This window comes from Canis aureus, chromosome 6 (genome assembly GCF_053574225.1).
Source record: "Canis aureus isolate CA01 chromosome 6, VMU_Caureus_v.1.0, whole genome shotgun sequence".
NCBI lineage: Eukaryota > Metazoa > Chordata > Mammalia > Carnivora > Canidae > Canis > Canis aureus.
This window is the reverse complement of record NC_135616.1, coordinates 18,827,700-18,841,578: the sequence shown is the minus strand read 5'-3', so window position 1 is coordinate 18,841,578 and position 13,879 is coordinate 18,827,700. Positions and strand designations below refer to the sequence as shown.

Genomic DNA, 13,879 nt, shown 5'->3' with positions numbered 1-13,879 from the left:
GGGGCCACCGGGAGAGCGCAGTCACAGGGGAGGGACCGAGCAGGGTCCGTTTATTAGAAGAGTGATACACAGAGTGATGTCCGAGAATGTGTCATCACACAGGAGAGCACTGGTTCAATTGTTAGGTCAGCTAATATTCAGGAATATTAGCCCAGGAATAAGAACAGTCACTCAAAAACAGATTAAAATCAATGGGAACACATATAAAAGAGTTTGCTCGTATAACAAGAAACTAGAAACAAGAAAATCAGAGTGGAACTGCAAGGTGAATGAAGGCCGGTGGAAGGTGCCAGAGTGGGAAGGGGCAGCAGAATGTTCTGGGACAGCCAGCCACAGAGGGTCAGGGGCAGCACGGAGCATGGGCTGCCCTTACTATGCAGGGAAAAGAGGCTGCAGCCCTCAGCGCCCCTCAGCAACCCACCTAATGGCTTTGGCCTCTGTTTCTCCATCTGTAAAATCAAAATACTACTTTATGAAGTTGTGAGGTTTAAATCAGATATTCCATGAAGTTTTTAGCAGCAGATCTAATAAACTCAAAAACTATTGGCTATTATAACATTTTTTTTCTCTGAATAGTAATTATTATTGTAAAATGGAAAACATTCTAGGGTTTTAAATCAAGAGAAAAAAAAGTGTGTCAAAAATACCTCCAAATATAGAATAGACTGTTGGGAGGAGGGCGGGGTGGCCTATGGGGGCAGGCTCGTGTGCACATGTGCATGCTTGCCTGCCCAAATAAAAAGCGAGAGAAAACCTAAACAGAAACTGTTTGAGCCGAAAATATCCAAGTGGCCTCTCAGGGGAGGTTATGATGATCTGATCCTGCACTGATCTTAGAAAAATAGCTCTAGAAATCATTTTTAAGCAGGCATTTGCTCGAGCCAGAGAACAGGACCAGGTGACTATAAAGGTTTTCTTCCAATTCCAGATGCACAGCAGGATTTCATATAGAGTCAGAGTCCTGTTTTGGCGTAGCACACCATTGCCGAAGGACGAAAATCTGTCAGCCTCCCCCGAGCCCGTGCCAGGTGGGCACAGTGCTCTGCCGAGGCACAGAGCGCCCAGCAGGCAGTGAGGGAGCGGCTCCGGGCCCGGGTCTGCAGTCCAGCTGCCCGAGTGTGAATTCTGGCCTCGGGGCTGAGAAGCTGGCCGCAGCGTCCCCATAAAACGGGGTGAGAGTACCCACCTAGTAGGCATGTTGTGAGCACTCACTACTGGGTCCTACACATAGTGAACTCTCAGGAAGCATAGTTCTTATTGGACCTCCATTTATTCTCCTAAGAATTCTTTGGGCTAGGTATTATCCCACTTCTCAGATGATGAAATCAAAACTTACAGATTTGGTTTGAAAGATGATAAAGCCAGGATTCAAACCTAGGTCTGTGAGTTTTAGGGCCAAGTGTGCTGGGGCCTCCTACACTCCTACATTCCTGAAAGCACCATGCCCAAACTTTTGTGAATAATGGTGCCCTTACCTGCTCCTCTAGGCTCCATACTTTGAGAGAGATGCTCTTCACGGGCTGTGCTCCCACCTCACCCATCATGTTCCTTCTTTTTTTTTTTTTATTTAAGATTTTATTTGTTTATTTATTCATGAGAGACACACACACACACACACAGAGAGAGAGAGAGAGAGGAGAGACACAGGCAGAGGGAGAAGCACAGGCTCCCATGCAGGGAGCCTGACGTGGGACTCGATCTCGGGTCTCCAGGATCACGTCCCGGGCTCAAGGCGGCGCTAAAACGCTGAGCCACCTGGGCTGCCCCCATCATGTTCCTTCTTGCCTGAAATCTCTTTCCAAGACCCTGTACCCATCTCCTTATACCTCTTGAGCCCTAGAACTCTGCACTGACATTGCCTCCTGCAGGAAGCCTTCCCTGACTGCCCTGGGCTGGCTGGGTCCTTCATTATCCTTCCTTGACTCCCAGTGGGTCTGCAGCAGGCTCATTTTAAAAGGCCTGGCCAAGCACCAGGAACATGGTAGGCACTCAATAAATGCAGAAATAAAAAGCCTACTTATGTAAATTTTGGTGGCTTAAAAAAATCACGTTAATTGTAATAATACATTTTTCCCTAGTTCACAGTCAATGTAACTCTTGGAATTAAAAAAAATAATAATTGTTCTAGTCAGAGTCCTGGGGGGCACCCCTGAGTGGCCCCGAGCTCCCCCTCGAGCCACACTCACGCCGAGTAGTACCATCCGTGATCAATTCTCGAAAATGCCAAGTTCCGGGGTTGTTTCGCTCTCATCGTTTTTCTTATATTTTAAACTTGCCTTTCCTTTCTCCCCTGCTTTCTTCAGTTCTATGTATCATTTAAGAAAATGATGCTGCCTCAGGGAACAGTACTGGAAACATTACTTCCCCATAAGTAGATACAATTTGTTTTGTTTATTCCTACCAAGAAGGTATTTTCTCCCTTCTCTTAAATTACTTCTGTCCATTTCTGTAACAAGCTCTGAATTAATTTGTATCAGTGTGCATGAAATATAGACAAAATTTCCCACGTGTGGGAACTATAAAGATTCCAGAATTGTCTTAACAGTTATAATACTTTAAGCATATTAAACAGTGTTTATGATAATTCAGACTTCCAGAACACTAAGTGGATTGGTGATTTCTTTCTTTTTAAACATTATAATAATACCCAGCATTCCCTTTTTTTAAGAAAAAAATATTTTTATTATGGACATTTAAAAATATATATATATATAAAAAAATATATATATATATATAAGAATAGAGAGAATACAATATAGAACTCCCAAGGGTCCAGTTTTCAGCCATCAACCTAGCATGTCTCTTCCCTCCCACCACCATTTCTCTCCTTTCCTATCTCAGCAGAAGGGGGAAGAGGCACCCCCTGGTTGCCCCTTTCTGTGGGTTCCCCTCCCTCTCTGCTGTCCTGACTCTGGTTTCAATGGCAGTGACAGCTGTCCACACACCTCTGGCACGGGCATGCACTTGCACGCTCACGATTATGTGGCCACAGACACACCCACCTTCACCCAGCCCTCTACCCTATTTGCTATCTTCCTCGAGTTTCAAATATTAGGATGAAAACTTGGCTGGGAAGGTAACTTGGAGCAGTAGACATAACTTACTAACATAACAGACTAACTTGGAATAGTAGACCTAAAAAAAGCATGAAGGTACAAGTGCTTCTGAATAGGAAATTACTCAGAGAAAAATACCCTTCAAATCCAATTTTTAAAAAAGTGATGTCCTGATTGGTGGGCTAATGGCAAGTTGTTTTTCTCTTCTGCTGCTTCTTCGTCCTCTACTCTACACTTTTCCAATTTTCAACAATGAGTAGGTATCACTTTTATAATTTAAAAATATCCCCCAAATGCTAAAAGGGGTAATTTGCCCGTTGCTTCTGAAGCTCTTACCCAGCAAAATAAATCTGGTCAAGAAACTAAATGAGATCTTTTCCTTGAGTCCAGACCGTATTTTCTGTGGCATGGAAGCCCAGCGGTGGAGAAAAAAGGCATTTCTTGGCCAAGGGAAGCTAAGTGGGTGACACGGCCCAACAGCCTCTGTCCTGCCCTTTTGTCACCAGCTTATCCCTTGGTCTGTCTTCGGCACTTGTTTCTCAGCCCTGAGCAGGGTCTTCTCCACCCTCCCAGAGCAAGACGATCCTGCACCCCTGCAGATGAAAGGCCCTCCCTTGCTGTATAATTACCGTGTGCGTTCTGGCTCTGGAGAACTGAGAGGATTAACTCGCTTGCCTCTGGGAAAGCGAAGGCCCGGTATCATCTTACACGCCACGGTGCCTGATGTGACCTGGTGTTCACCAGGCGGCTTGAAGAGGGTGTGTGGAGTCTTGGAAGCGTTGGAAACCTCTCCTTAGCTGCAAAGCGACAAATCCCCACAGGGTGTGTCAGGATTAAATGGAGGGACACGGCACATAGGGGAACATGAGACCTGCAAGGTAACTGGCATTGGAACCTCATGTGTAATTCCTCTCTCCAGAAATTTTCATTGTCCTCAGAATTTCCCATCTCATTTTATGCCCCCTTCACGTTGTACCAACAGTTTGGAAGTCACCTCTGAAGTCTTGGAGTATTTTGATTTGCTTCGGTTGAGTTTAGGGTACCTACCCTGCCCCTGAGCCTCAACTTTCTGTATCGCGGCTATTAAATAGTTTCTCTACAGAATTGATAATCACCAGATTTTCTAGCAAACTCTACTGAACTATAAAAATTGTGCACTCCCCCAGGAAAGCTGTCGAGGTGTTGTTTTCTTTGTTTGAAATTACACATTGCAAAGGTATTATAAATTACTGGTCAAGAACACAGGCTTTGAATCAGATCCAGGTTGTAACTTAAGCCAAGTGACAACCATTCTGGGCTTCGGATTCCTCACCTGTGAATTGGGAGTAATATGGCCACCTCATAGGATCATTGTAAAACCAAATGAGATAAAGCCCATAAAACAGCCAGCTCACTCTTTGGCATGGAACACAATTCAATAACTAGTAACCAGCATTAGAGCAGTTGTCCTCCACGGGCTTGAATGTGACCCCTGCCCATTACCCCAGGGACAGCATGGTGGTTTCAGAGCCAGCTCTGCGTCCACCCAGCTGTGCATCCTCAAGCATTGCATATTTGGGACTCCGTTTCTCCGTTTGTAAAATGGGATGTTGATCTAGGTCATCCCAGAGACCTTTCACTTTTAAAAATGTGGATGGCTGTTTAAGAAGAGGTGCTGCGACAGTTCAAAGGGACGGAATGACTAACTGAACACCTCTCACGTTCATGATGTTGACTTGTTCCTCTGTAGTCTGCTCATCCTCCTTTGCACTGCTTCTCAACTCAGCTGTTTGTCAGGCTTATTTGGGGAGATGCCTGAGCCCCAGCCCTGAGCAGTAATTACATCAGAATATCTGGCAGTACTTTTTAAAAGCTCCTCGGGTGATTTCAGTGTGCCACCAGGGTGAAGAACCTCTGGTGTATGCAAGTAACAGCCAAAAGCAAGGCAGAGAAGAAAGGACTTGAATAAGCCACAAACTGCATCTTTGAGGAGATGTGATTTCAGATCCGTGTTTCATTCAGTCTCACTTCTAAATTTGCTCTTCCGCCTAACAGCATCGGAGAGCATAGGCTGACTTCAGCCCCTATCAGCCTCGAAGCCCAATCCAGACTCCTTGACCTGGATGGTACAGCTTTTCACCATCTCACTCTGCTGCTCCAGCCTCCTTTTTCAGTTGTCCTGACTCTGCCCCCAGTGGGGAGTAATCACACGCCTCCTTTCTTCTAGCTTCAAGCCTCTCTATCTTCCCTACCCCTCTCCTTTCTTACCCGACCTTCCTGCCACCCCGGTACTTGGCCAACTTCTGTTTATCCTTCAGGTCTCCATGAACTTTCCCTTTCTTCCACGTGTCCCCAAAGTTGAGTGCACCTCCTGTGTACTTGCCTAACCCACTGCACACCCAGGAACACAGTGCACTTGCTCTGCATTCCCAGCTCCACAGACTGTTAAATTCCACAAAAGCAAGGATGTGTGGTTTATTCACCACTGCATTCCCTATATTTCGCATGGTCAAGCGCAGCGAATATAGGTAGAATAAATGAATAGCTGAATGACTGCACAATAAAGGGAAATTCTTAAGGACTCGAGTCACAGTAAGTCAAAGAAACCAGGTCCTATGAATGAATGAATGAATGAATGAGTGAATGCACAAGAAAAAATAAATTCTTAGTAACTGATTCACAGCAAATTATCAGGCCCTACCCCTATCCTCTCTTTCATTTAAGACCATTCTTTTGGGACGCCTGGGTGGCTCAGCAGGTTAAAGGTCTGGCTTCAGCTCAGGTCATGATCCCAGGGTCCTGGGGTGGAGCCCTGTGACCAGACCTGCATCAGACTCTCTGCTCAGCCTGGCGTCTGCTTCTCCCTTTCCCTATGCTGTTCCCCTGCTTGTGCACTCTCACTCTCTCTCAAATAAATAAACATCTTTAAAAAAAAATTTTTTTAGAGATCTTTATTTATTCATGAGAGACACAGAGAGAGAGAGAGGCAGAGACATAGGCAGAGGGACAAGCAGCCTCCCTGTGGGGAGCCCGAGGCAGGACTCAATCCCAGGACCCCGGGCATCATGACCTGAGCCAAAGGCAGACGCTCAACCACTGAGCCACCCAGGCATCCCAATAAATAAAATCTTAAAAAAAAAAAAAAAAAAAAAAAAAATTCTTTAATGCCAGGGAGAGGGGAGCCATGGTGGGGAACGACTTCCTTTCTACAAGAAGGAGCTTAGTTTCCTTGCAGACTTGATCCTGCATCATTTGTTCCATAAACAATAATCAACAGAATGTTAATATTAAAAAGCAAGAGCAAAACACTTCAGTATCTTTTAATGCGTATTTTTCGTGAGCCTTGATCATCTTACTAGTCAATGAAACAGTCACAGATAAAATGACAGGATGTTTGGGATTTCCTATAAAAATCCCGCTGCGGGAGAGAGAGGGAGCGGTGGAAGTAGAGGCGAAACAAGCTGGGCCAAGAGCTGAGGGCTTCTGGAGGCGGGTGGACACACTGGGGCGGCGGGGGCGGGGTGGGGGGTACTTCTTATATCATTTTCTTGGCTTTGGCGTTGAGTTTGAAATTGTCCAAAACAGAATGTTAAAAAAAAAAAATATCAGGGCAGCCCCGGGGGAGGGGGGAGGGGGCTCAGTGGTTTAGCGCCGCCTTCGGCCCAGGGCGTGACCCAGGAGACCCGGGGTCAAGTCCCGGTCAGGCTCCCTGCGCGGGGCCTGCTTCTCCCTCTGCCTGTGTCTATGCTTCTCTCTCTCTCTCTCTCTGTGTCTCTCATGAATAAATAAATAAAATCTTTAAAAAAAAAAAAAACGATCGTGGAAGGAAGTGTTTCTCCGCACGCCTCCTGGTTCAATGCGTGTCTAAAAAAACGCAGCGGCCCAAACGCCGAGGCGGCCACACAGGAGCGGGAGCCCCCGGGTCTTGGTCAGGTGGGAAGCAGGAATGTTCTCCAAGGTTGGTAAACTGTAATCAGCGCCACATAGTTTCCAGGCCGCAGAGCCTACAAATCACTGCGGCTTGATCTGTGAGTCCATTCATGTGTCCGCAAGAAATACGGCCTGTGTCGTCGGCCGCCCTGTCGGCGGGGCCAGACCATGCTCTCCCATCCGGGCCACGCTCCGCGCCCGCCCCGGCCGCCATTTTACGACCGTCGGCACCGCCCTGTCCTTCCGCTTGGTGCTCACAGCTCAGAACAGGCTTCCTTTTGAAGTCCGGAAAAAACCAACCAGCCGCGTGAGGCTGCCCCCTCCCGCTCCTAACGTTCGGTGTCTCCGAGACGGCGCTGCCTCCGGGTGGGGAGGCCTCGCACCTCAGACCGGAAGGGGCCCCGGCGCGGCCCACGGCTGGTGTCCGCTCCCGCTGGTCCGCCCGCCGCAGCCTCCCGGCCCGGCGTGAGCGGGCGGCGAAGGTTCCGGGGTCGCCGAAGGTTCCGGGCCAGGCCGCCCGCCGTCCCCGCGCAGCCAAACCAACCGGGGCCTCTCACCTCCCTCCCTCTCTCCTCACCTCCCGCCCTCCTCGGGCCTGAGTGATTCCCCCGGAGACCCAGCCTCCTCCAGGCAGCCCTCCGGCCTGCGCTGGGCCTCCCTTCAGACTCCGTTCCGGCCCTTTTGCTTTGCGCCTCCCGTTTGGGCCGCGTGCCCCGCGAAGGTGCTTCTCACAGGAAGGCGGCCCAGTATCCTGCACCTGCTGGAGGAGGGGTGGCTGGCGGGTTGGTGTTTTCCATCCGAAAAGCCTTTTATTTTTATGTGTTTTTAAGATTTTATGTGTTTATGTATTTGACAGAGCGAGAGAGCAGAAGAGGGAGAGGGAGAAGCAGGCTCTGCTGAGCAGGGAGCCAGGTGCGGGGCTCCATCCCAGGACCGGGAGATCATGACCTGAGCCCAAGGCAGACGCTGAACCAACCGAGCCACCCAGGTGTCCCCTAAAGGCCTTCTAAATGGAGCATCTCTCCTGACCTCACTAAGGTCTGTAAGAAGATACTCCAGGGACGCCCGGGTGGCTCAGTGGCTGAGCATCTGCGTTTGGCTCAGGTCGTGATCCCGGAGTCCGGGGATCCAGACCCACCTTGGGCTCCCCTCAGGGAGCCTGCTTCTCCTTCTGCCTATGTCTCTGCCTCTCTCTGTGTGTCTCTCATGAATAAATATATATATATATATATATATTTTTTTTTAAAGAAGAAGACACTTAAGCTCAGCTTTTGCATTTGGCCCCAGAATCCTATTCCTTATAGTGCCCCCAGTCTTCCGAGATACGCTTTCCTGGAAATCTGTGTTTGCTAGTTGGGGACGCCTTCTTTGGCTGTGCTCTTCTTGAGTGTGCCATGACCCCATTTGATTTTCTCATCAACCCCGAGAAGAAAGGGCAGTTTTATAAAAGAAACAGACATTTTGTCAGAGAAATGGAGACACAGAGAAGTCGATTGACCCTAGTGAAGGGCCGAGCCATACTCCCCACACCACTCAACCACTCCTTTACTCGTTGACTCCGTAGAGATTTACTAATCACTCATGCTGTGCCAGAGCACGCCCCAGTCTCGATTTTGAAAATGAGCATTTAAGAAAATAAGCATAGGATTTATTTAAGAATAAAATATTTACTTTTCATCTCTTGACTCAAGTGACTTGCAGTCACGGACACTAATAAATTACAGGCCACAAAAATAATCAATACACACGCTTGGATTTCATTGCAGAGAGCCCTTGCTAAACAAGTTAGAAAGAAAAACTCTAGACCAAAAGTTTTCCTTCAATAGTGGTCATTCTTTTCATTCCATTCTTTGTAGGGAGGCCCCTTTAAGATCAGACTGTGCACAGATCCCCCAGTGCTACTTAACTAGTTGGGCAAGTTACTCATCATTTTGAGCCTGTTTCTTCATCTTTAAAACGAAGATAATGGATCCTTTACATACATGAGGTGCTAAGCATAGTGCTTGCTATCTGGACAGCACTTAATAAACAGAACTCTCTTTTCTTCTCCTGTCAACCATAAATTTATCATGTTAACAATGAAGAGTAAAATGTCTTAGTAATGAGCAAACAAGTCTTGTTCTTTCCCAGCGTACACCAAACAGTCCTGGAAACACTAAATAAGTGACTAAGTGTATTTTAGTTTCACTGCCTCTTTCTGTAGCCTGTTTGATTGATATGTTAATGGAAATGAATGACAAGGTTGCATTCAGTGAAAGAGTGCTAGGATGGTTGGGAGCCCCACATCTTGGGTAAAATTGTGGAAGGAACAAATAGTGAATCACCCTCAATTCATGGAAAGTTGGACACAAACATCAGCTGAGAATAATATACTGAGTTTTAGAAATAGGACCTGACTGCAGTAAGTTGCTTTGTTTTTTGCACTTACTACCTTCGGGTGGGACATGAGTTTTCTAGTTATCTTTTAAAAATTTTTATAAAACAAATTCCCAAGCTTTTCTTTTTTGGGGGGGGAGGGGGGGCGGAGGAGGAGCTGCTTCTCTATTTGTTGGGTTTTTTTTGTTGGTTTTTTTTTTTTTTTTTGTATTTTAGGAGGGGTGAAATTATTGACTTACCATTACCTCTGTCACATTTCAACAGAAGATGAGAAAATTTATGATTTCAAAATTGCCTTCAATCAATAAAATGATGTTCCATATCAGAGATAGACTTTAGTAGGAGTCCCAAAGAAAGCCTTTCATAAAGAAATAGAGCCATTTGCCTGCCTACACTGTTAATAAAAAGTGCAGTGCACCTCTTGGTCAAGGAAGTGATTTCTAGTGTGTAAATTCTATTTTCTGATATAGGATATTTGTCATTAGTCAGCTGTCTACTCGTTTATGGTACAGATGTGACCACTTTCTATTAACTGAATAGATCCTAAAATATGTAGGTTCAACCATCCTTAAAAGGATAAATGATAACAAATGGATGCAGGATGCTTTAACTATAGTATACTGTTCAAATGTTAACTCTACAAATGGGAAAAACATATTGTGGATTCCTGTTTTTTAAAAAATTACCTGTAGCCACTCATGTTCCAGTACTAGGTCATATTTTTGGGGTGGTCAACATATTTATTTTTTAAAATGATGCCTGGCTGTTAGAAATGATTTTTGCTGAGAACTAAGAAACTAGACTGTATATTGTTAATGGAAAACATATTTTCCTAGACAAGTGATATTTTCAATGATTCTTTCTATAATTAAATGTAGATGTTAGCATATAGGCATTGCTTTATTTTTGGGAAGTTTGTGATTCATGGGTGGGGAAAGCTCAGAAAACAGATTTCTTAAAAATGAAATTGCTTTCTCTGTAGAATCTGTTTAAAAGACACTTTGGAGCAATAACATTTTTTAAAAAGTAGCAGAGAAGATGGTTTTAAGTAACACAGGGGAAAGACATGCTCTTCCATCACAGTGACAGCACTTAGCCATAATCACCATGTCAGGGACATTTTCTTTACAGGTAAGAGACAGTGAATAAAAGGATTTACTTGAGAAAGCCTGAGACTATTTTGAATTGTCTGGTCCTGAAATATTTATCAAGCAAGGACTAGTACTTCTCAGAGAACCATAACTACGTAACGGGTGATTTTTCCTAACTGCCATCTTTGAAACGGCTACCTTTGACAGTGACACAAAATGGTAGCTCCTAGTTTTAGCGGCCAAACAATTGATTCTAATTGTTTTCACTGTTCCCTCTTTTCTATCACAGAATCGGAAGACTTTTTGATGGTACAGAGCCCATTGTTTTGGACAGTCTCAAACAGCATTATTTCATTGACAGAGATGGACAGATGTTCAGATATATCTTGAATTTTCTACGAACATCAAAACTCCTCATTCCTGATGATTTCAAGGTGAGGGATTCACGTTAAATTACCAATAGCATAAAATGTGATTTGTTTTGATGTGCTCCCCCGTAAATATTTCAAGCTCTTACATTTTTAACATTTACCAACTCTAATGGCATCAGAGGTCTCTGACATGGTTATACTGTCTTCGTGAAATAGAGTATATGGTCATTAAAGTTTTATGTGACCAAAAGAGGACTGATTTTATTTAAAGACTGAATCATCATTTATTTTAACACACTGAAAATAAGTTGATTAAATTCAAAGCTTCTGCTAAGTCTTAGTAAGGTAGAAAATAAAAGGAAACCTCCTTAGCTTAATAGACTTATTCTCTCAGATGTTAAAGCATGCTTTATACTCAACAGTAAAATTTTAGATTGTTCTCTTTGAAGTGAGTAACAAGTGTTAGTCTCACACTGTGATCACAACTCTAGGCAGTGGAATCAGACAAGAAGAACAAACAGAAAGTGTTAATATTAGAAGGAAATATACAAAAATGTAATCTTTGCAGCTGTTAATATTCTCTAAATAGATTCTAAAGAATCAGCTAAGTACTGTTAGAACTAATGAAGAACTCATTAAGGCCTCTACATTCAGGATCAATATATATCAATCAATAGCTTTCCTACAAGTTAGCAAGAGCCAGTCATATGATATAATGGAAAGATATACCACTCACAACAACAACAAAATTTATAATACCTAGGAGCAAACCTAACAAGAAATGGGCAAAGTCTGATTTAAAAAACTGCACATTTTGGGACACCTGGGTGGCTCAGTGGTTGAGTGTCTGCCTTTGGCTCAGGGCCTGATCCCAGAGTCCTCTCTGTGTCTATGTCTCTGCCCTTCTCTCTGTCTCTCATAAATAAATTTTTTAAAAAAACTTAAAAAAATAAAAAACTGCAAATCTCTACATAAAGTATAAGAGAAGAGTTGTATAAATGAAGGGAAATTCTGTGTTATTGGATGGGAAGCCTCAATACTGTTAAGATGTCACCTGTCCCCAGATGATAATTCAGCACAAACCCATTTAAGTCATACATTTTTTTTTTAAATGAAATTTGATCCATATATAAAGGTTACATAGAAGGAACAAAGCTTGGGGCACCTGGGTGGCTTAGTGGTTGAGCGTCTACCTTTGGCTCAGGTAATGACCCTGGGGTCTTGGGATCTAGTACTACATTTGGGCTCCCTGCAGGGAGCCTGCTTCTCCTTCTGCCTATGTCTCTGCCTCTCTCTGTGTCTCTCATGAATAAATAAATAAAATCTTTAAAAAGAAGAAGAAACAAAGCTTAAGACTACCTAAATTTTTTTAAAAAGACTACCTAATAAATTATTATGGATGATAATAGTGGTGGTAATAGTAGGCTGTGGTGGATGCATCCTATAAGACATAAGAACTTACTATAGACCTAGAGTAATTCTTTTTTTTTTTTTTTTTTAAGATTTTGTTTATGTATCTGAGTGAGAGAGCACAAGCAGGGAGAGCAGTAGGCAGAGGGAGAGGGGAGAAGCAGGCACCCTGCTGAGCAAGGAGCCCAAAGAGGGGCTGGATCCCAGGACCCCTGGGATCATGGGCTGAGCCGAAGGTAGATGCTTAACCGATTTAGCCACCCAGGCACCTAAGCTAGAGTAATTCAAAAGTGTGATCCCATCTGAGCTGAAATTGACAAATAGATCAGTGGAGGAGCATAGGGTCTGGAGACAGATGTGTGTATAAGGAATCTGATATATTATAAGGGTGGTATTTCAATCAGTGGGAAAACAAAGGAACAATCAGTAACTGGCACTGAGATAGCTGGCACAGAGACATTTGGAAAAAATGTAAAGCCAAAGCCCTATCTCCTATCATAAGTTCATAGATATTCCAGAAATGAACATAAAAATTAAAACTATACAAAATATCAGAAAAAAAAATAAAGGAATTTCTGAAAGTATAATTTTGAGGCAGAGAGGGCCTACCTAAGGAAGACTGAATACCCAGACGTAGCCTTTAAAAGAAAAAAGTTGAATGAAAGACACCACATACAAATAAAAGACGAATGTTAGCCTACAGAAAATATTTGCAATAAAAGATTATTATCATTAATAGAGCTAATAAAATCTATAAGAAACATATAAACAACCCAATGGAAAACATTATGAGATAGAAACAAAAATCTCCCAAAGAAGAATATAGAAATTGCCAATAAACATTTGAAAAGATATTTAATCTCTGTAGAATCAAAGAAACAAAAATGGAGATACCCCTTTTTATCTATCAGACTGGCAAAAAGTAAGAAATTGGTAACATACAGTGTTGGGGATATACGTTGTGGTTGGGAATAAACATTTCTGGAGGGCAATTCAGCAGTTTTTAAATTTTCAATCGTACATACTCTTTGATGTAGCAATTCAGAGCCTCTTTATTTTCTAGAAATAGTTGCATAAATATGCAAAGATAAATGTACATGGGATGTTTATTGTGGTCATATTATTTGTAATAGCAAAACCTTGACACAACTAAAAAAAAAATGTTCAACAATGGCACATACTTACCAATAGCTCCATTAGCTAGCAGCTGGCGGGGTGGGTGGGGAATCACCATGATTTTATCATTCAGTGAAAATACTAAGTTGCAGAAGATGCATAGTCATTTTCATATTTATGTAAAAAATGTGTATGTGTGCATAAATACACAAAGATCTAGAAAATTAGATCCAAAATTAATAAGGATTCAGGGGGCCTGCGTTCATCCTCTCCTTCAGGATTTTGAGCAGTGGGGGCACTTGTCAAGTATATACACTTGGTGAGAAAATGGGAAAGAAAGAGGCAGACCTGCAGCTCACATTGGACACTTCCTGGCAGCCCTGGAACCAGCCTGTGGTGGCATGTGACCCCGTGGCTCCCCAGCTAGTGGCGATGACGAGGGGCCTCCCAGAGTGTGCCTCTGACGGTGCTGAGGGTCATTCAGGCTCTAAAGACACATGAAGCTGGTTTGTGCAACATAGGCTCCTTATGGAAGTAAGCTACTTTATCA

The 13,879-nt window shown here is 43.7% G+C and overlaps 1 protein-coding gene across 4 annotated transcripts in view; it reads left to right on the top strand.

Moving 5' to 3' along the window:
• The window catches only part of KCTD1 (potassium channel tetramerization domain containing 1), a 183,706-nt gene that overhangs the window by 150,839 nt on the left and 18,988 nt on the right, over positions 1 to 13,879 (top strand). For all 4 annotated transcript variants that reach the window (XM_077900321.1, XM_077900322.1, XM_077900320.1 and 1 more), the window contains exon 3: positions 10,722 to 10,866. In XM_077900321.1, coding sequence (XP_077756447.1) covers positions 10,722 to 10,866 — 145 coding nt within the window. The remainder of the gene's footprint in view (positions 1 to 10,721; positions 10,867 to 13,879) is intronic.